The sequence below is a fragment of the Diadema antillarum genome, unplaced genomic scaffold (assembly GCF_040938485.1).
Source record: "Diadema antillarum isolate AM-2024a unplaced genomic scaffold, OU_Dant_1.0 seq00001204_RagTag, whole genome shotgun sequence".
Lineage (NCBI taxonomy): Eukaryota > Metazoa > Echinodermata > Echinoidea > Diadematoida > Diadematidae > Diadema > Diadema antillarum.
In genome coordinates this window covers 275690-296678 of record NW_027271997.1, presented here as the reverse complement: position 1 = coordinate 296678, position 20989 = coordinate 275690, and the positions used below count along the sequence as shown (strand labels likewise).

The 20989-nt window shown below is 38.8% G+C and overlaps 1 protein-coding gene across 1 annotated transcript in view; it reads left to right on the top strand.

Moving 5' to 3' along the window:
• LOC139744712 (spectrin alpha chain, non-erythrocytic 1-like) overlaps nucleotides 1-20989 on the top strand; it is a 67485-nt gene that overhangs the window by 11748 nt on the left and 34748 nt on the right. The window contains exons 4-23 of the mRNA XM_071655135.1: nucleotides 4467-4733; nucleotides 5248-5331; nucleotides 5962-6066; nucleotides 6391-6482; nucleotides 6954-7098; nucleotides 7522-7638; nucleotides 7932-8105; nucleotides 8555-8656; nucleotides 9690-9827; nucleotides 12042-12152; nucleotides 12553-12630; nucleotides 13222-13377; nucleotides 14155-14359; nucleotides 15009-15121; nucleotides 15832-16017; nucleotides 16698-16947; nucleotides 17575-17642; nucleotides 17959-18108; nucleotides 18606-18698; nucleotides 19386-19415. Coding sequence (XP_071511236.1) covers nucleotides 4467-4733; nucleotides 5248-5331; nucleotides 5962-6066; nucleotides 6391-6482; nucleotides 6954-7098; nucleotides 7522-7638; nucleotides 7932-8105; nucleotides 8555-8656; nucleotides 9690-9827; nucleotides 12042-12152; nucleotides 12553-12630; nucleotides 13222-13377; nucleotides 14155-14359; nucleotides 15009-15121; nucleotides 15832-16017; nucleotides 16698-16947; nucleotides 17575-17642; nucleotides 17959-18108; nucleotides 18606-18698; nucleotides 19386-19415 — 2664 coding nt within the window. The remainder of the gene's footprint in view (nucleotides 1-4466; nucleotides 4734-5247; nucleotides 5332-5961; nucleotides 6067-6390; nucleotides 6483-6953; nucleotides 7099-7521; nucleotides 7639-7931; nucleotides 8106-8554; nucleotides 8657-9689; nucleotides 9828-12041; nucleotides 12153-12552; nucleotides 12631-13221; nucleotides 13378-14154; nucleotides 14360-15008; nucleotides 15122-15831; nucleotides 16018-16697; nucleotides 16948-17574; nucleotides 17643-17958; nucleotides 18109-18605; nucleotides 18699-19385; nucleotides 19416-20989) is intronic.

The window sequence follows — 20989 nt, the reverse complement described above, 5'->3', positions numbered from 1 at the left end:
ACTTTCCGTTACCAGGATGCTAAGGAATTTTTCCACATACACATTGTTCAAGTGGGCTTTTCATAGATTTAAAGCTGATTGTCAATGCATCATACAGTAGTAAAATATATCCATCCTAAAAGTCTGTGAGATGGTATTTTGCGTGTTTAAGTCATAGTTAATTCTAGCCTTGCAAACTTAGTAGTAATGAAAGGTTTCACAAATGTTGCATTGCTGTGTTCACAGAGGGATTTCAATGTTCATCGAACAAGCAGTATGCATTTAGATTTGCGTAATACTTCTAGTGTTGATCAAAAATGCCAGACACATTAAACATCAATATCATGAGCATCTACTTTAAGAAATATATTCTTTTTATGCGAAATACGTGCTCATATGGGGAAAAAGATTTTCCTAGAGGGGAATATATTCTTAATGAAATAAATTATGGTAAACTGATGTGTCAGCTCAATATGAATTTGTGAGAAGATAAATGTATAAGAATGTTGTGACGATGACAACAGTGACATCTACAATACAGGGACACTGTATCTCAGAATAAGTAATTCAACTTTTTATCCGTGCACAAAGATGTAGTGTTCGCACTACATTATTAAAGCGATAAAGAGCCGATTGCAAAAATATTTATTGTTTTCAATATTTTCCAAATCTATAGAGAAAGTCAATCCCTCTAAACTTTAAAAGGAAAATTTAATTTCGTTGACTGATCTAATATCAAATCAGGAATACACCTGCATGAAGATATTCTAAAGCATAGGTATGATGTGTCTTTAGCTGATTTTTAGAGTACAATGTACAAGTAGAAGCCATGCGCATTGTTGACAAACAAGTGTACATAGACTAGTCATATTAGAACAGCAGGAGTTAAATGATGTCCATAGTGGAAACAGCTCTCACATTAATGGATTAATCCATCGTAATTCAGGATCATGATATACCACAAACTAGTGGCAGCATATAACATTTCCATGGCAAGAAGCCCGTAAAACCACTTTTATTCAGAAGATAGACGAACATCGACTCAAAGTTCTCTCAAGCACTAAGGACAATAAATATATTTGATTTTTTTTTCCTTTTTTATCGATGTCATTTTTCTTATTTTGTACACATTGAGGAAGTTGATGTACATTCAGTTTTGTTAAAATTTGTGATATGATCTTGAAGAAGACTGAAGCTGGATCTCTACTGAAATAATTGGCGTTACAAAATACAGACAACTACTGCAAGTCTTTTCTTGAGAGAGTGAACAAATGAACACATGACTTCTCTCTGGTACTGTACTTGCTCATGTGCATGTACCGTAAGTTGCGGGGTCGGGTGAGTTAATCGTGGTAGCACGTGTCTTGTAAAACCTGTGGTGATGAGATCACCACAGAGCTAGTGACTCCTCAGAGTTTCCAAAGTCAAACTGTTCCTCCGCAAGAAGGCCTGCTTAGATGTCATCCTGGGGACAGGAATGATTAGCCTGCCTGAAAATAGTTTCAAGTGGCATCTGCATGACCCCACACATGGACTTCCCGCTAGCCTTACTGGATGGATGATGAAGAATGTAGATGACGTTTCATACAGTGTCAAGCATTATAGTGATAGAGTAGTCTCTTTTACAAAGATCCATGTGTGTGATGTAGAGTGTGTAGTGTCTGTAGAATGCATTCAATATGTTGTGTTAATGGTAAAGTGTGTAATGTACAAGTAGTGTGGTAATTTTAGGAAGACGATTCTAGCAGTGTACGGTAGTCATCAGACCCCTGTGAGTACATGTAGTTATGAAATGTGGAATGTTATGTGCACGCATCTGTACTATTAGAGGAAACCAGAATGCTCATGTCAAGTCACCTTTTTATGAAAAGATTAGTACAGAGATCTTTGAAAATTAATTATGATAATTGTATTATCAGATTGGGGCAAGGAATGTTTAAGTTATAGCTCTTAAAATCTAGCCATCATTAGAAGACTGTGGTCAAATGTGATTTGCTCCATGGCCCATTTAAGAACTCTGCAACTGTATGTTTATATGTGGTTATAAACTGGTGCTATGTGTATTTACCTTTATTTTTCAACATGTATATCAAGTTGGGCTTGAGAAAGTTAAATTTCAAGTGGGAGAAAATATGTCTTTTCTTTTAGAAGCAGTGAGACACACAGCCTGAATGGAGACATTCAGTGGGAGGTTTTTTAGAAAATGGCCTCAAAGTATTAAAAAGAGTTGGAGACTCTGCAGATGAAGCAATTTATTGTTTTTTCTTGGCTTCTCTCCATGTGGTGGTTTTCTGATATAAAATTTAAACTGGCTTTGATGGCACTCAGAGAGTGACCCTGTTCAATGCATTTTTAGTAACAATAGATCTCTGACCTTTTTTCATTCATTTTCCTGCCACAGACAAGGGTTGTTTCTGTGTGTGATAGAATTGTAATCTCTTTCAATTCATGAATTGAATATAAATCCATTACATCTTGGAGATACAGTGTAATGTTGAAAAGAGTCTAGATGATGATAAACCTGATAAAACATGAACAAACTGTAAATGGTATGCAGTACAGAGAGTGCTGAGCAGGGCCCCTTTTCATAAAAGATGTTTAAAGGATAGCAACTCTTGCTGGAATGGCAACTTCCATTAGCAACAGCCAATTAGGAAGTCCGATTCTTGTTGTTACCATGACAATTGAGATTCCAGCAAGAGTTGCTATCATATCAACTTTTTGTGAAACAGAGCCTAGATGTGTTTTGCCTTGTGTTGCTTTAAGATGAAAAACCTGTGCCCACTAAGAAAACTGTGTATAATGATAATTTTTGTATCATATTAGCAGTGATGTTAGCTGTGGTTGGTGAATGGTTGTGAGTGTACAAGTCCTCTGAATATATGTTGCTGTTGAATTATGAATGTTTTCTCTTTATTTGTTGCTGAAGGGATTTTATGTGGCTAAAAGCTATTTGTGTGTGTTTTACTCTGTATGCTATATATGCGTGCTCATGACTATGCTGAATAGCAATAATGCAATTTGATTTCATAATATGTTGCTATTTTAAGCCAAAGTTTTCATAATTATCATTTTTACTGTGAAAGTTTTGTTGGTAATGGTGAATCAAAGTTTACTTTAGTTGAATTAAAGTAATTCAGAATTAATTGCCTCAAATACAGCATGCTGTTTTTCTTGGTTGAGTTGTTTGCCATAAGTGATGCTGCACACAAATAAAATTTATAGATGCAAAGCTACAATTTGTAGGGGTAAAGATTGACTTTGAAGTGGCCCCATGATTTGTTAGAAACAAAAATTCTTCTTGGCTTTGGTTAATGTCTTCTTTTGGAGTACAGTTGTCAATGATTTTTGTTTTCATCAAACCTGTTTAAAGTGATAAGATATGATAGCTGAAAGGTTATAGATTTTGATATGAAATATTACTTCTCATGGCATAGATAAATTTGACAAGAAGTTTAAAGCTATTACCAAAGTGATGCAGAGATTGAGGACTGCTTCTCGTAGTCGCAATATCTTGCTGGTGATCACAATCACTTTTAGTGACATATTAAACTGACAGTAAATATCTTTTCTTTTATCCCTCACCCCATCAACATGCAATTACTGATGACATGGCTTTTTCTGTTTGTAAATTGTACTGGTACTTTGTGAAATATTTAATCTCAATTGGACATCTTCACTCCGGTGTCACATGGTATATACGGATGAAATCATCCTTATGAATATCCTGTCATTCAACGGTTCATTTGGGGAATATATAATGTACATTCTGATTCATGTGATTTTCATTGTTATGGTTAATGTTATGTCCAACAACTGCTGTCTCTATTGACACATTGCGTCAACAATGTTACGTGTGAAACATCTCATGTTATATACTACATGCTATTTCCATGTCAAATTATATCCTGCAAATTCACAGAAAACTATCCATGTGAGGGCACCTCACTTTACTATATCCATAGCTATCACCAGAACATTAAGAGATAATCCTTGCTACACTGTAGATGTGTGAATTGACTTGAATCATCACAGTGTTGTAGACGTGACTGCCTGAGTTCCATGCATGAATATTTGGGATGACTACATGCATCAATGTTTCTAGAGAGTTACCACATCCAGCTAGATTTCCAGCCGTGATTTTCAAAATGAGAAATTGTGGAATTCATTCTTCAGAATCAGACGGTGGTGAACGACTTGGAATATTAGTAGTGTATCAACTTATCCATGCATTATGTTCCGCAGCACATTTTTTGATGGTGAAAGGGTCTTTCAATGAAGTTGCATATATTTGAGTTTGGGATTTTGTGTTGTAATAGTGTGTCTGGTGTTGACATGTTGCATACATATATTTTGTGTATGTTTTCTCTCATTGTCCCTTGAAATATGTACATGTAAGTGATGCTCAATGTATTTGTTGCTTCGCTGAGAGCATTCCAGTCCATTGTCACCCCACCATTCACACCTTCACACCCTCCATATAACAGGCCAAGCTCCAGAAGCACCAGGCCTTTGAGGCCGAGGTCATTGCCCACAGCTATGTCATCGAGCAGCTGGACGAGCAAGGTAAGGTCATGGTGGACAACCAGCACTTTGCCTCGGACGTCATCAACGCCCGACTGGAAGAGCTCCACAGACTGTGGGAGCTGCTGCTGTCCAAGCTTAGAGAGAAGGGCATCAAACTCCTGCAGGCCCAGAAACTGGTCCACTACTTGAGGGAGTGTGAGGAGGTCATGTACTGGATCCAGGACAAGGTGAGGTCAAAGGTCAAGTCACAAAGCCTCCCGAAGTAAATGAAGTCTATATGATAGGAATGCAATTGTTTCGAAAATTGTGAAAGTTGTAACTCTTCATTGCAGCAGTTATTCAGGAGAGTGTTGTGCTGTTTAAGAACAAAGTAAATGTGCAATTACTCATGGGTCAAGTTCATAACAAAAGGGCTTGAACATGTCATGTATCTGAAACCTCTTTCTACATTATGATACATTGATGGTCACTTCTCAACCTTTTTAAACCTGAGGCCCATTTTGGCTCCTATAAGTTTTTTCCAAGTCCCAATTAGATAGAATATAATCATTTTATTATTCATTTTTTGGCCAACATCTTGGCCCATCTGAGAGAGCTCCATGGCCCACCTGAGAGAGCTTTGCAGTACATCAGTGAGCCGCTGCCCATCGGTTAAGAAACAGGACACTATGGCTTGTTACTCACCATTTGTGCCTGTGAGATGGTTTGAAAAGTTTTCTTGTCATTCGTTGTGTCACCCAGGAACCATTTGCTGCATCAGTGGAGACTGGTGTTGATTTGGAGCATGTGGAGGTTCTGCAGAAGAAGTTTGATGAATTCCAGAAGGTGAGATACTTGGTCAAAAAATCACATAAAGTTGATTAATGTAGTGGTAACTTGAAAGCAGCATGGAAGAATGTCTCGAAGTAAACATTGAATATGAATAAACTTTTTTTTCTCCCTGAATTAAATACAAAAAGACAAGGATTGGTTAGAAATATAAGTCATGCTTTCAGTTTTATGTCTAACAAGATGTGTTTTTATCCATATAGATGGCACTTTTATGATACAGCGAGAACAGTCTTTCCTTTCACTGCAACATGGCAGGACTGTTGTTTCAGTCGGGAATTATCTAACCCATACCATACTCTCAGTCAAAAGGGAAATTGATTAAAAGAAGAGTTTCACATTGTAGGGGAGATGGAAGAAAAAAATACTGTAAAAGTGGACATATTTGCACAAGTATTTTTTTCATACCCAGTCAGGTAAGATGAATTTCACATTTTTAATTTGATGCAATCAAAATATCATGTAGTATTACAGACAAGGAAAAAAACATGCATGTTTTCATTTTCACATCAGCTTCATGTTGTGCAAAATGCGCAAAAATTTTCAAGTTTGCAAGTGATTAAAGATTACTCTTAGAGGGTGTATGTGAGATATCATTCCCATTTCCCTGATGTCTCTCTCTACCAGGATCTAAATGCCCATGAGGACAGGGTGGCCGAGGTAAACTCAGAGGCCAACACTCTGGTGGAGGAAGGTCACCCAGAGACTGACACCATCAAGGCCAAACAACAGGTATCATCTCATCTCATTTCTTATTCGGATTCTGCAACTTTTTTATTAACAAAATTCTACAAAGAAAATACATATACAAAATATTATGAAATTAGTGTAAGAGTACGTTTTGATTTCACGATACAAATTAGTATGATATAATTTTATTTCATATCATAATTACCCGATACAAATTGTATATTCTGTTGCCGAATTTATGATGGGGTTGCACAGGTTAACATAAAGAGCAAATTACAGACCATATTGCAGCTCTGTTATAGAATACTTTTTTTTTTTCTACTGGCCGTAAGTAAAAGATGTTTTTGTTGTTTCTCTGGCTTGCAGGATCTGAACGATGCCTGGGAAAGACTCAAGCAACTTGCCATCATCCGACAGGAGAAACTCTTTGGAGCTATGGAGATCCAAAGATTCAACAGGTTAGACAATTTTTGTTCAAATTTTGTTGTTGTTGCTGTTTATAAAATTCAAACTTCATCATTAATACCAAGCTGCATATAACAATACATGTAGACAGCCAGACTTTGCTTACTCTTGTTATTCCAGTTTTCCAGTTTTGTTATCTTCATTCCTGTGGTCAAAACCATCTAAGCTTTGTATGCTTTGAAGAAAAGCAGTGTGGAAGTTATGAATAGTCACAGATAAGAAAAACAGTCTTGCCCAGTGTCTACATGGTTGTTGTTGTTGTTGTTGTTTTTACACCATTTTTTTTTAAAACTAGAGCTGGGGTGGCATACATGTGAAAATGTGCAGGAAAACTTTATTTCCTAATCCGAGCATGATCTCAATTTCAGATTGATTGTAGGGTTTATAGTCATTTTTTTTTTCTTTCTAATGTAATAATTGATGGTGGGTTTTCACTCTACGTTTGTTTGTTTGTTTGTTTTCAGAGATGCTGATGAGACCATTGGATGGATCAATGAGAAGGATTCTATCCTGTCCATCGATGACTACGGCCGCGACCTGGCCAGTGTCCAGGCTCTACAGAGGAAGCATGAGGGGACGGAGCGTGACCTCCAAGCCCTGAAAGTCAAGGTCAGGATCATCAAAATTAATGTTTTATATCATAGTTATGCAATAGTTGGACTTGGCAGCATAGTGTGTAAGCTCAAAGAGAGTGTATGAACCACAAAGATCAAGCATTGAGGAAAAATTTTATGCATACAACGATCATATCACTCATTGGTTTTTATATTTTTTTGTATTGGAAGGCATCTGCAGTGAAAGATATGTCTTTCCGATCATTTACACATTTGTAATTAGAAAATACAGCTGTACATGACCATCTATTTGCTTAGATGTGATTTGAATGTGTTATGCAGGAAATTTGTCTTGAAGAAGTAAAAACAAAAGGTATCTTCATTTAAAAGCACTAATGACAGATGCCAAGATAGAGACCTTATTTCATGGATGCGGTCACCATGGCAACTAACCACCACCTCTTCATCACCCCAACAGGTGGATGCTCTGTGCGAGGAAGCGGACCGCCTAGAGCAGATCCATACAGACCACGCCCCTGAGATCCAGTGCAAGAAGGAGGAGATTGCTAACAACTGGGAGAACCTCCGCACAAAGGTCAGTTTGGGCCAAGGTCTTATGCAAATCTGAATGGAGGATAACATGCAGCCATTATGCACAAATGTGCCCCTGTCATGAGAGTATTCAGTATATTGTGTTATTCATCCACAATGTCTAATGTCATCTCATCACAAAATGTATCAAAAAGTATTGATCACAAGGTATATTTAAAGTGTTGTAACTTGATGTGTGACATGAATGTGAACTGATGAATTTGTAACATGACATTAAAATGTGCACATTAATGAATTGACAGAAAAATTAACATGGTGGTTTTTGTCGTCTTGTAGGCTGAGGAACGTAAAGTGCGACTTGAGGAGTCCTACAAGATGCACAGATTCTTGGCTGACTACCGTGACACCATCGCCTGGATCAGTGACATGAAGAACCTGATCAACGCTGATGAACTTGCCAAGGATGTTCCTGGTGCTGAGGCCCTGATGGAGCGCCACCAAGAGCACAAGGTAGGAAAGGATTTGTTTTGTTTGTTTTCTTTTGATTTGATATCATATTGTTTTGTCTGTTCCAGTTAATAGGGGTAATTTTTTCTTGCCTGTATTTTATTTGTACTTATATCTTCCCTAACCTGTCAAACTCTTGGGAAGAAGATTCTGTTCATGATGCAGCCATGCTTAACCTGCAAGTGAAATATCAGAAAGTTCTATGTGTCAGTTAGTGTTAGGCAAAAACAGCTTCATTTTTCTCTATTGGAAGGATGCACTGAATAACTTGAGTCCCCCTTTCAAGTTTTGATGATGGAATGTCTTCTGTCTTTGATGTACAAATATATATAAATGGAAATGTGTCCTTGTGTCAGTCAGAAGATAGTGTAGAATGGTGGAATGCTGAGTTGAGGTATTAGATTTATGGACAATGAATGAAAGATGACATTATCTCATTTCCATGGCAACAGGGTGAGATTGATGCCCACCAGGACAGCTTCAAGCAGTGTGCCGAGGAAGGACAGGAATTACTGGACGAGAACCATCCACAGTCTGAGGAGGTCAAAGAAAAGGTAAGTAGAGTGGCTTTCATTGGATTGCGAGCCTTTGAAGAGTAGTGATGTACCAAACCATGACAGTATTGTATTTCACTTGCAGAACTGCCTTAAAGGTAGGGAATCCCATTTGCATGCCTTAAATGAAGAGTTGTATAAATACAGTGGTATGTTGAAGAGAGTATCATTTTAGAAACTCCCATAAAGTATTGAAAGTGGAAGGTAACATTTAGTACATTTTTTTGACCGTTAGATTTTGAATTGAATTTTTTTCGGGGCTCACCGTAAATTCCAGTACATTACTAGGCTACCTTTGCAGACCCATGCACTGCGTGTGTGTCCATCATGTATATTTTGTGAAGAAAGTTCATCAAAACTAACTAAATACATTCTTGCCGCACACTCTATATGTTATTACATCAGCTCTTATACTTTTAGATTTGTGTTTATAGATAAAAAAATACAGAAGACTGCAACAAAAAGGCTTAAGTGTGGCTGACACACAGAACTACTGAGTAGTTGAGTTTTGTGCATTATTCAAATTGTAGATAACTGTTGACTTCCAAATTTCTCAGCAGTGGCCTAAACAAGTCCCCTGAGGTTCATATTTAATGTTTTGCTGCATTTTGGGTGGTCTGTAAAAGGTACCCCCTACCTTTAAGACCTCGAGGCATTCAAGCCTTCCTGTGGTGTAAGAATCGTACAATCTGTTGAACTATTGGAGAGAAGCAGATCATGATGTCACTGTACTGAAAGAAATTAGAAAAGGAGTAATGTAGCATGCTGCTTAATTTGCATGATAAAGAATTTTATGACTGACGTGATATCACCTAATGAGTGATAGACATGATAATGTGGCTGTTATTGTACAAATTTGGTATCTTGATGTATTATATACACATGTATATGTGTTTCTGTCTACAAATTTCAGCATACATTTCTTCAGTTGTAGGTAAAAACATGTCATGTAGTCAGTTCTGTGGCTTTGCTAAATTGATGTCTGTCAATATTCACTCTGCTGAATGACCCCAATCTGCCTTGCCTCCTGCAGCTTGTGACCCTCGCTGATGAGAAGAAGGCCCTGGAAGACCTGTGGGAGGAGCGTCGGGTCACGTATGAGCAGTGCATGGACCTCCAGCTCTTCTACCGTGACACCAAGCAAGCAAACACATGGATGTCCAAACAAGAGGTAGGTTGCTCGTTTGGTGTGTGCAGAGTGTCAAGAGTCATAGTCAAATATTATTTCCTTATTTTCTTTTTTTTTCCTTTTTTTTCCATCTTTGAGTGTCATAGATATTGTCAATATCAAATACACTGTTGTAGTTTATATTTCAGGTAAATAACAATATGTATATAGTAGATTGCAAAATTTTACACGATAAGGAATAATATACATACCAGCTGATATTTCCCGTAGATGAAATTATGGCTTTCATGTCTGACCAGTTGAATCCTCTGCTGATAGAAACTGTTCCTAGAAATTCATCATTTCTAAACTTTCAGAAAAAGGGAAATCTTTCCTCCATGTTTGATATCAACATTTAGCCAGTGACAAAACAACTTTTGTTTGGTCTTTTTAGTTTGGTCTGTGACATCACAAGATGAAATGATGCTATAGATTTTATGAGTCATGTATTTTCCTTATACCAACCATATGTGACCCGCGACAACGGTTTCAGGCAAAAGTCGCAATAGCAAATTTCCTCCTAGGCGGGGTACAAAGATCTTTACCATTATTTTTGTCGATTTGGGTTTTTTGCAGAAATCAAATCTTTGATATGTTTTCTACATCTGCACTAAATTTCGTAGCATAAGACTACGTTTTTCCTATCGAAAATGGAATTTTAAGCACCCTATGTTGGATCGCACTCGTCAGTTTCGAGCTTCTTTTGAACGCCGCGCCAATATCCCCAGCGTTGCTACGGCGCAAGGTCTCGCATGCGATTGGCTGGTGCGTCGCACACATTTACATAATTCGGCTTTCTGAGACACCACTTGCAGCGTTTGGGGAATGCTTTGTCCACGCGTGCATGATTACATGCTCCATTGTTCTTGCTACAGACTGTATAGTGGTTTTATACGCTGTAGTGCGTGCTCTTCGTTTGGCTTTCTATCCAAACTATTCTACCGCAATGTTCGACAACGGAATTGAAACAAATATCATGTACATAGCACGACATAATCGTGTGAAAAGAAAAAAAACAATAGTCTACTTGTACATGTAGTAAAAATTACGACAGCAGACTGACTCAAGGGAAGGTAGATGAGAGGAAAGGAGAGGTCACATGAAACCAGTTATATTCAAATACTACACATCAAGATCGCACGAAACGAGTCGTGTTTGTTTGTTTGTTTTAATATACTTAACACCACCAAACAAGGCAACATATGCACGGCTTGTAAAAGCAAAACAAACAGGAAGCGTGACCTTTGCCAGCACTGGCATTTTTCTGCCTTCAAAAGGGTCGGCAATGATAAAGTCAAATCAACAACAATGAAAACGCGATTTGTAAATGTGTGGATTCGCCACCCGCTCCTGTTACATGCACATGGTCATGGCGTGTGGATGCCATTGCGTAATGCGTGCACCATACACATGTACACCATACGTGCAATCATCCATCGTATCCGCCATCTTGAAAGACGTAATGGAAAAACAAACCCGAGCGAACCGCATTGTTTTTCGGCTCCATACGCTGAGCTCATAGGAAGGGTGCCCGGGAAATTTGACTCTCTCAGTGAGCCAATCAGAAGGCGATGTGGTTGCTAGAGGCGGAGCTTAACATCGATTGGCACCATCGTACGGATGGGTGATTCTCACCTCGCATCGCCGCTCGGACATTGTCTTTGAGAAAGAGGTGAATCTTCAAAGCCCGTTTTCTCGCAATTTTGTCAGGCTAACAACTTAAAAAGTGCATTTTATTTCGCTTTCCATGCCCACTTATGGTGCCGAAGAATGCAAGTGTTTTATATCAATGCAAAGCTTAGGAAATGGGCAATGTGATTCAGTGAAAAAATGAATTTTCAAAATGCCCGACTTTTGCCTGAAACCGTTGTCGCCGGTCACATATTTGCATGACTACAAAAGTCCTAGATGCAGGACTGTTGAATTCCACTGCAGTTATATACCAAATAATCTTCACTACAATTTTGTTCATTTCAGCTGAGATATAGAATAGCAAGAATGAGAATTTTCTGTTTTCTTTTAAATTCAAAATTGCGATTGTTGCATTGATTATTTAACATAGTTTTAGTAGTAAATACATGTTTTTTACTGCCTATAATTAGAATGATTCACTCGTGAGCTAATCTGTGTAAGCATAGCAACTTGTCCAAGGTGGAAATCAATCATGTTATTTACATTTACTGTGATATTCTTCCCATGTGTGTCTCTTCATGGCAGGCATTCCTGGCCAACGAGGACCTTGGAGACTCCATCGATGAAGTGGAAGCTCTGATCAAGAAACATGATGACTTTGAGAAGTCACTCAATGCCCAGGAAGAGAAGATCAAGGTGAGTTATGAAACAAGGAGATGACGGTTATTTCAAGCTCTGCCTTATATGTCTTTCTCCCACTTCATCCTACAGTCTGACCTCTGTTTGATATTCGGCCATGTCGGGACCAGCATCTGTCTGGATAAGCGAATCCAGATAAGCATTTTGGCAGATATGGGAGAAACAATGGTTATATACTCACATCTCGTAATGATAGACTAAAACATTGCGCAATTGCATACTTCTTTTTTTTTTTGACATGATGAAATCTATGAAATAATGGTGAACAGCAAAATGTTGATTTGAAGTAGAGTGTGAGAAAGAGATGGAAAATATGAGTATAATCAATATAAATGTTGATCTGCATAAGGTTATATGCATCACATTATTTCTTGTGTTCATTTTTGTCACCATGGAGGCTTTGGATGACTTTGCCACTAAGCTGATTGAGAGTGAACACTATGCAGCACCTGATGTAGACCAGCACAGGAATGAGGTGAGTCAATACTGTACATTGTAGTACAGCCCTGTCAATTTGATGGTTTCAAGGACCAATGAATCTGATTTAATGGTTTTAAGACTCAATAAATCTCTCATTTGTTTGACATGTTTGATTCAGCAGATTGCAAACTAGCTGATTACTTCAATCTCATGAACACAGAACTTCTATTAGGTCATGTAATATCTTGTCCAGCAGTGGGTTGGCAAATTATAGAGGGTGGATGTAGGGGAAAGAAATGCATGGTGTAATTGACACATGAATGCCCTGTAAGTCATCTTGTTGTAGTCATGTGGCTATTGTTTAATTTGCTAGGGGCATTCATATTGAGTACATTTTTTGCATTTCCCATGATCTGAGCACTTGTCATGATCAGTAAAATCTCTCGAGGTAAAACAATTTGTGTGAAAACTTTTTGTTAAGCCCCCAGTCACCCAATTCCCTGGCATCTCCCAGTTGCTTGCATTCAGGAAAACCAGTGGGTGATTGGTAAATTTTATATCCATTTTATTTGGTACGAAAATATAAGGAAGTTAGCTAATACACTCTAAAACCTTGTATGATCTCTTTTCTCCCTGGTCTTGTCAGCTTCTGGAGCGCCGCGCTGCCCTCATTGACAAGACGAGCCGTCGTCGCCGTCTGCTGGAGGACTCCTACCGCTACCAGCAGTTTGACCGGGATGCAGATGAGGTGGAGGCCTGGATCCGAGAGAAGGTCAAGGGAACATCTGATGAATCATACAAGGTAAACCAACTTTGGTCTCAGTCTCCTCTATATCACAGAGGAGAGAAAGGACACAGTCTTTGTGCACTCAGGAGAGTGGTATGGTGATATGAAATAGCTTTAATAATAGAATAGACATGACCTAGATGTCAGTTTACTTTTAAATGTGCATCAAAAGAAAAACCTGAATGGTTCGAGTAGAAGCAACAAAATTATTTGTGTGATCGTATCGCTTGCAAAAACATGACATCAATCATTGCACCATTTCTGTTCAAGAAATTTCCACACATGAGAAAAATGTATGATCTCATGGTATTGAAGACATACATGTGTGTCATTCAGATATTTTGTGATCATTTGTGCAATCCTTCACAGTTTTAAGATGATGCAAATCTGGGGCTTTCACACAGTGCAAAGTAAACTTGTTCATTCAGGCAAAGCCACCAACCAATACCGTGCATACCGTGAATTTCATGTATACTCCAACATCATGCAATTATCCTTAGAGCTAGTTTGAGTTTCCTCTTGTCCAGTGCAAAGAAATTAAATTCTAAGACAAATAATGATATTGCGCTTTTATAGCACTTACCACTGCCATTGATTACACCTCATTGTGCTGGTTGAAGCTCATCATCAAAGTTACTTGTGATTGCGCCAATCTCTTTTGAAGTTTCTGGGTTCTGGCGTGAGCTTGAAATAGTTTTTCTGAATCAAGCTTTAAAATGACAGCCTTTGATTGATGCTATCTCCCTCACTATCTTGTAATACTGTACTTTTGTTCACCATCTCGTGGTATAGGACCCCACTAACCTGCAGCGCAAAGCCCAGAAGCATGCCGTCTTCGAATCAGAGCTCCAGGCCAACCAGCAGCGCATCAGTAAGGTTCGGGACGAGGGTAACGCCATGATCGCCGAGGATCACTACAACTCGGATGAGATCCGGCGTCGCCTGGAGAGCCTCAATGAGCTTTGGATGACCCTCCTGAACCAGTCTGAGGAGAAGAGTGAGTTCCTTGTGCACTGATCCTGGTCTTTCCTTGTCTTCACTTTTTGTTTGTTTGTTTGTTTCTGCAAGGATTTTCTATGCAGAGATTAGGTAACTTTCAGACAGTTATAAATGCCATTGTGTCATTCCGGACTGATCGTGCCAAAAAGCCATTATGAATGGATGTGTCATATGTATACCATGTTATATTGCATGCTGTAAGATTCTTTCTTTCTGATGTTGGTTAGAAAGGCAATAGATTAAACATGTGAGAGTAAGATTACACATTAGAACACGATGAGACATGTTAACATCTATCTAGTAGCATCTTGTGTGTGCGTTGCTGAAGTCATGCACCTTAATTGTGATCGAACTATTTATTACTGTGATGTACTTACATATGATAACCCTTTCACGCAATCACATTATGATATCATGGAATTAATGTGTTGAAAGAAACACAGAAATGTGATTTCTGTTAGAGCTCATTAACAATACTGGAAGCATTCAGAGTAACTAAAGTAATTGTCAATTACTGAGTATATCAACTGAAATTTATTTTAGGGCAGCAGAACTTACATGTATGTGTGTTGCACTTTGTGTTGTTTCAAAAACTAAGAAGCAAAATGTCAACCTTCCGATATTTTGTGTGTGAAATGACCCTACAGCCCAGAAACTCTCCCAGGCCACAGAAGCTGCTGTAGTGACTCGTAACATTGATGAGATTGCCACCTCCCTGACTGACTTTGATGCCATCCTTGGCTCAGATGATATTGGAAAGGTGAGTGCTGTACTTCGATTCATGTTCCCTTGTCTGTTAGCCTTATGGATGTTATGTTGACAAGATTATGGATAGGGATTAGACAAGCCTTGACATGAGCAGTAACACGGTGGCCTGGGGCTAATAAAAATTGATGGCAGGCCAGAAAAAAGCTTATCTTTTGGTAGCTCAATTGTGCACTCCAGATTCAAAATAGATTGTCATGTTTCCCTTTATGTTGGGCCACTACATTTCTTTTTGGGGCCACCAAAATTTCAGAGTTAAAAATTTAAGTGGCCTGAATGAGCCACCAGAAAAAAAAAGTTGGTGTCGAGCCCTGGATTAGATGTTCGTTATAAAGTAATGATGGAACAGATTCTGAGATCCGATCATGGATGATGATTCTTTTGTGTTTGGTTTTCTTATCTCTATATCGTTTGTTGGTTATCATGGTTCTGGCAATCTGTTTATGAATTCTGTTCAGAAATGGTAATTGATGTGTGAACTTTAAAAGTTTATCTTAGAAATCCTTGGATGTCTTGTCTTGGAGACTTCAGACTTTTGTTGTACAATATCCTGCAACAACTTTATGAAAGCGAGAAATAAAGCGACAATTACCATGAGTGGAAGAAATAACTAAGCTGATCAATGGAGCATTGCATTTTGGGTCGATAGGAAATGTGTCTGCTCACAATCATTCATAATGATTGACACTGTCTTTGCCCCTCCAGGATCTTGTGTCTGTGCAGAAGCTCCGGGCCAAGCTGGACCTCCTGGAGAATGACATCGGAGCCAAGGAGACGGCCATCCAGGCCACCCGGCAACAGACCACAGAGATGGCCCGCGCCTCCCACTTTGGTGCCAATGAGATCACAGAGAAGGAGCAAATTGTCGCCACCAAGGTGGAGGCACTCAAGGTAAAAGATGCTTGCTCCAGGCTGACCTGACTTAGATTACTAAAGGAGATATACCTAGTTAGCACAAATAAACTGTTGGAAAGATGTCAATCCTGAAGATGGTATCTGTCATTATGATGATGGTGACTATGATGATGGTGTTGATGGTGATGATGGAGATGATGGTGATGATAATTCAGTCAAGAAGAAGGGAATGACTTTCATCACAGTGATGAAAATAGATATGACAAAGATCTGATAATGTGACTGCATAGTGAGGTCCTTTATGTGCAGTTTAACTTACTTTTACATGATGGGGGGGGGGGGGGGGGGTAAGGAAGGGTGAGATTGTATAAAAATGAAAATTGTCAGGTATTGAAATCCATTGCATACCTGCCCTGAGTGAATGATACCACCATCATAGGCAGCGCTAATCAGGACTGAACTGATAGACGTTCAACCTGTGTGTGCTTGAATAACCTCAAGGAAAGAGTCATACATTAGGACTGAAACTCACTTTCTTAAAACCACCTTCTGCACTGTGAAAGCTGCGACGATGCAACTTTTACACAGCTGCCACCAAATGTCTCTGTTGGTGGAAATCATGAAAGATAGAGTTCTGCCACCTGCTATGTAGGGAAGGAGGGATGTAAGGGGTGAGAGAATAAACCCGTTTTGACCATTCTTGCTCCCCTCCACAGGCTCCTCTGCAGGCTCGCAAGCAGAAGCTGGAGGCCGCCCACCGCCTCCATGAGTTCTTGCGCGATGTCGACGACGAGGAGTCGTGGATTCGCGAGAAGGAGCCGCTGGCGTCCTCCACGAACCGCGGGCGGGATCTGATCGGAGTGCAGAACCTGATCAAGAAACACCAGGCCCTGCAGACGGAGGTCCAGGGCCACGAGCCGAGGATCAAGATCGTCTGCAAGACTGGACAGCAGATGGTGGATGAAGGTACCATCTGATTTCCTGCTGGATGTCATTAGATTTCTGTCTTCCATCTTTCAAGTCGAGCAACATGTACATTAGTTTATAGGCATTTCATTTCATTTCAGTTATTCATTTCCACATTAAAAACAACAATCATTGCATTTTCAAGTCATAGTATAAACATATTCATTGTGGGAAACCCACTAAAGCCTTTCAGGCTTGTTTGGACATCTTAAGAGGACGAGACTTCATGATGTTAGAGATCCACTCTTGGCGCTGTGATGGATGGGCTTTGAGTTGACCAGAATTTTCTGTTGTTTTTGTGGAAGGAAAGGCTAAACCCAACAATAAAATGACAGTGATTGCATTTTAGCTCAATCATTTACTTGTGATACTTCACTCAGTAAGCTGTAGGTCACAGAAAAGGAGAGACTTCATGCAGACATGAACTGTTTTGGGTTTTTGTACAGGAAAATTTCATATTATTAATGTAAAAAATACCTGTTGTAATGATAACTGTAATAGGGGAAATGAACCAATATCCATAATCTGTTCAGAATTCTTGTATGAAGTTGTTTTGATTTTTGTAATGAATCAACACTTATCTTAAATTTGCCTACATTGACCCAAGATTTATATGTTTTCTTTTAGGTCACTTTGCTTCTGATGATATTAATACCAAGGTGAAGGGACTTGAGGAGAAATGGCAGAATCTGAAGGTGAGCACAAATTCCTTGGATTTTATATGCCATCATACACATCATAGTACGCATTCAGAATTAAATACCAGGATGTTGTGAGCTGTGCTATATTCTAAGCAATTACTGGAGCATTTTATTTGCGTATGGTATTTGAGTTGAGTAAAATGTAAGATGTGTGAGTGCTAGAATGAAGTAATAGTTGTGCTTTTGATTGATGTATATTTTGCTTGCAAACAATGTCAGTTAATCGTGACACAAGGCACTTAACTGGTCAGAGTTGATTGATTCAATAAGTGACTTAATATTTTGCCAATGTCCACTTTGCCTCCTTCAGGACAAGATAGCTCAACGAAAGGAGGACCTTGAGGATTCCCTTGAGGCCCAGCAGTACTTCGCTGACGCAAATGAGGCTGAGTCTTGGATGCAAGAAAAAGAGCCCATTGTCGCCAGTGAGGACTACGGCAAGGATGAAGACAGTGCTGAGGTAAGGGCCGATCAGTTCCAAATAGTCCAGTCTAGACCTCCAGGTTCAAGACCAGGACCTGGTTGCATATGAAGACTTGCAAATTTTAAGAATGCACCCTCAATACTGGTACTATGGCATGAATAAGGACTCCAGGAGGTGATTAGCCAGTGTCATGATTGCAATATCATGGATCAGTCCTTCATATAAATTGTCCATGCATGCCCTTGCAACAGCTACAATCTATTGCTTGCAAGAGAACCTGGCAATGGCAATGTCGTGAAGAGTAACCTGATGACCAATAGTAAGTGTCATGGTAATTGAATGATGTTTGGGATCAAAGTGCACTGGTCGTGCTGTCTTCATTAAGTACCTCTCTCATCGTCATTGTATGCATAGACTTGAGGAAATTGCATGCATTCTTCTCACGTCATTTGACTAAACCAGGTTTATTATCATCGCATGAATATGAATAAGACTGGTAATTGTTCCAATCTTTCTCCTATCTCCTACCACAGTCCCAGCTGAAGAAGCACAAGACACTTATGGCAGATCTGATCGCCTACCGCACCACCATTGACCTTCTCAAGAAACAGGCAGAGAGCTGTCGGGTAAGACACATACCCTTCTTGCTACATCTGATATTTGCTTCACGTCACAATTCTGCTAACACTTAAACTTTTACCTTGCCTGGATGAGGTGTATCATCAAGGAAGAAGAATCTGAAAGAGAATGGTGACAATTAGGATCAGGTTAATGTGTTGAATGTTAGTTGAGTTAGCAGGGAGTTTTGGTGTGTGTTCTAGCATACAGTGTATGAGATGATGTCAGGCTCTGAAACATTGTGAATTCTCTTGCAATGCCCGACTGTTGGCCATCAAACAAAAACTTCCCAGTTTCATCTGAGATGAATGTACAGAGCTGCTTTACATCCATTTCTTTGTAGAAGAAACAAGTTTTTTGTCAGTTTGGTAGCCAGCTTGGTCATCAGGCAATAATATATTTGTTTACATGCTAACTCATGTTCAGTTAATGCTGATGATAATTTGTAATGTTGTGATGAAAATTGATACATATTTGATAGATTTTAATGGTTAGTATATTTTGACTGTTTATTTCTTTTAGGTTAGACTAATAGGAAAGGTAACATCTCCCTAACTATTTCTTCTATTTTCACCTAGTTGCTATCCAGCTATATATTTCCAACTTAATTTTTTTCTATCTGTTTTTTTTTTTCTTGTTTAAACTGAACTTTCTCATCTCCATTTTTCGAGTCGTCTCTTCTGTCATCCTTTCAGTATGATCCTCTCCTCGCCAAGCGTGGAAATGTAAGTCGTGGCGAAAAGACGGAAAGAGAGTGACCAGGCGCATCTGGCTCTTTCCTTGATATTTATTGGACAGTGTTTTTTCAATTCCAAGTAGCCAGCCCCTCATTCATGCGTGCAAAACTCCTTTTAGATTTTTAGTGCATCGCTAGTGAGTAGACAGACTTTGCCTCTCACATCACTTTCTTTGACATCACAGCACTTACCCATCGTTGAGACATCTCTTCTAACACTTACCTGTCTCTGTTGCAGCAGCTAGAATTATAACAATTTGTAATGACATCACCGTGAACTTTGGACTGTAAACACAAGGTGTACCAGAGCTGTGTTTCAGAGCAGTGATCAGTCTATGCTACATGACTAGAGATGTGGTTTCCTTTGATTACTATTGTTTCAAAGCAGTAGGAATTTCTGTTATCGAAGGGAACATACATCATGAGTGGAATTTGTTTTCTCTGAACTCAAGACAATTTCAAGAAAAATGTGAGAAGGGCAGGAGCACATCAATATTACCCCCTTTCCCAAACAATTTTTTTGAAAAACTTTCCTTTTGTAATTTTATGCCATCATCATGCATAAAATCAATATAAAGCAAAATTTGTTTTCATTTCCATTGTAACAGTGTAAACAAGAAAGATGAGATACTAGGGGAAATGAATTTTTTTTAAAAGGCTTACAACACCAGACCAACTTTTAATATAAATTCCCTATTTGTCATGTAGCAAAGCTCACAAAGCTTTGATATTATTCTCCATTCTTGGGATGTAAATACAGTAGTACAGTGAACCTGGTGTATGGATGTATACAGAGTGTTGTACTGGGGTAAGTGCCAGAGTGATATGGCAGGAATAATTGGAGCCTAACCAGTTGTGTTGTGTGCAAGCCAGCCATAATACATGTAGGTGACCTCTTTACTAACATGGAATGCATCTAGACTGTTTGGAGGAGTGTTCTCACAATGTTTTTGTTTTAAGCAACAAAAAAGCACACACAAAAATGGGTTGTTTGGTGCTGAAATTGTGTAACATGGTATAATCCACTTGCCTCTCCACGAGAAAGCACTTCAGCTATTTGAAGCCAAAGCTGGGATATGTGAAGCTTGCTAACCTTTATTAAGTTAGCAGAAATTGTGAGTTCAGGGGTCACAATATACGTACAGTAATGTATGTGACATATGTCAATCAATGATATCTAGTGTGAGACAGTTGAGGTTTGATTCATGTTTGAAAATTGTTGCTGAATAATTAAGTGTTTTAGTACATGTTATTCATTCTGTGACCATGTCTTCACGTCCAGGAGTGCATCATATCGTGGGATTCATGGTCTTCAATGGATTGTATTCCTCCTGTCACAAGTAGATTAATGTTATCTAATACCACATGAATCATTCCATTGTTGTCAATTATTTGTTCAAGAGTTGAATCGATGTTCATTATCATTATTAATTCCAAGAAATTCCTCATCAGAAAATGATCAATTATTGTGTACTGACAAGTATTTACTGCAACATATTTGACTTGATTTTTTGACGCTATAGTTGTGTCAGGGAATTTGATGCAATATAAAAAAAAAGAAGA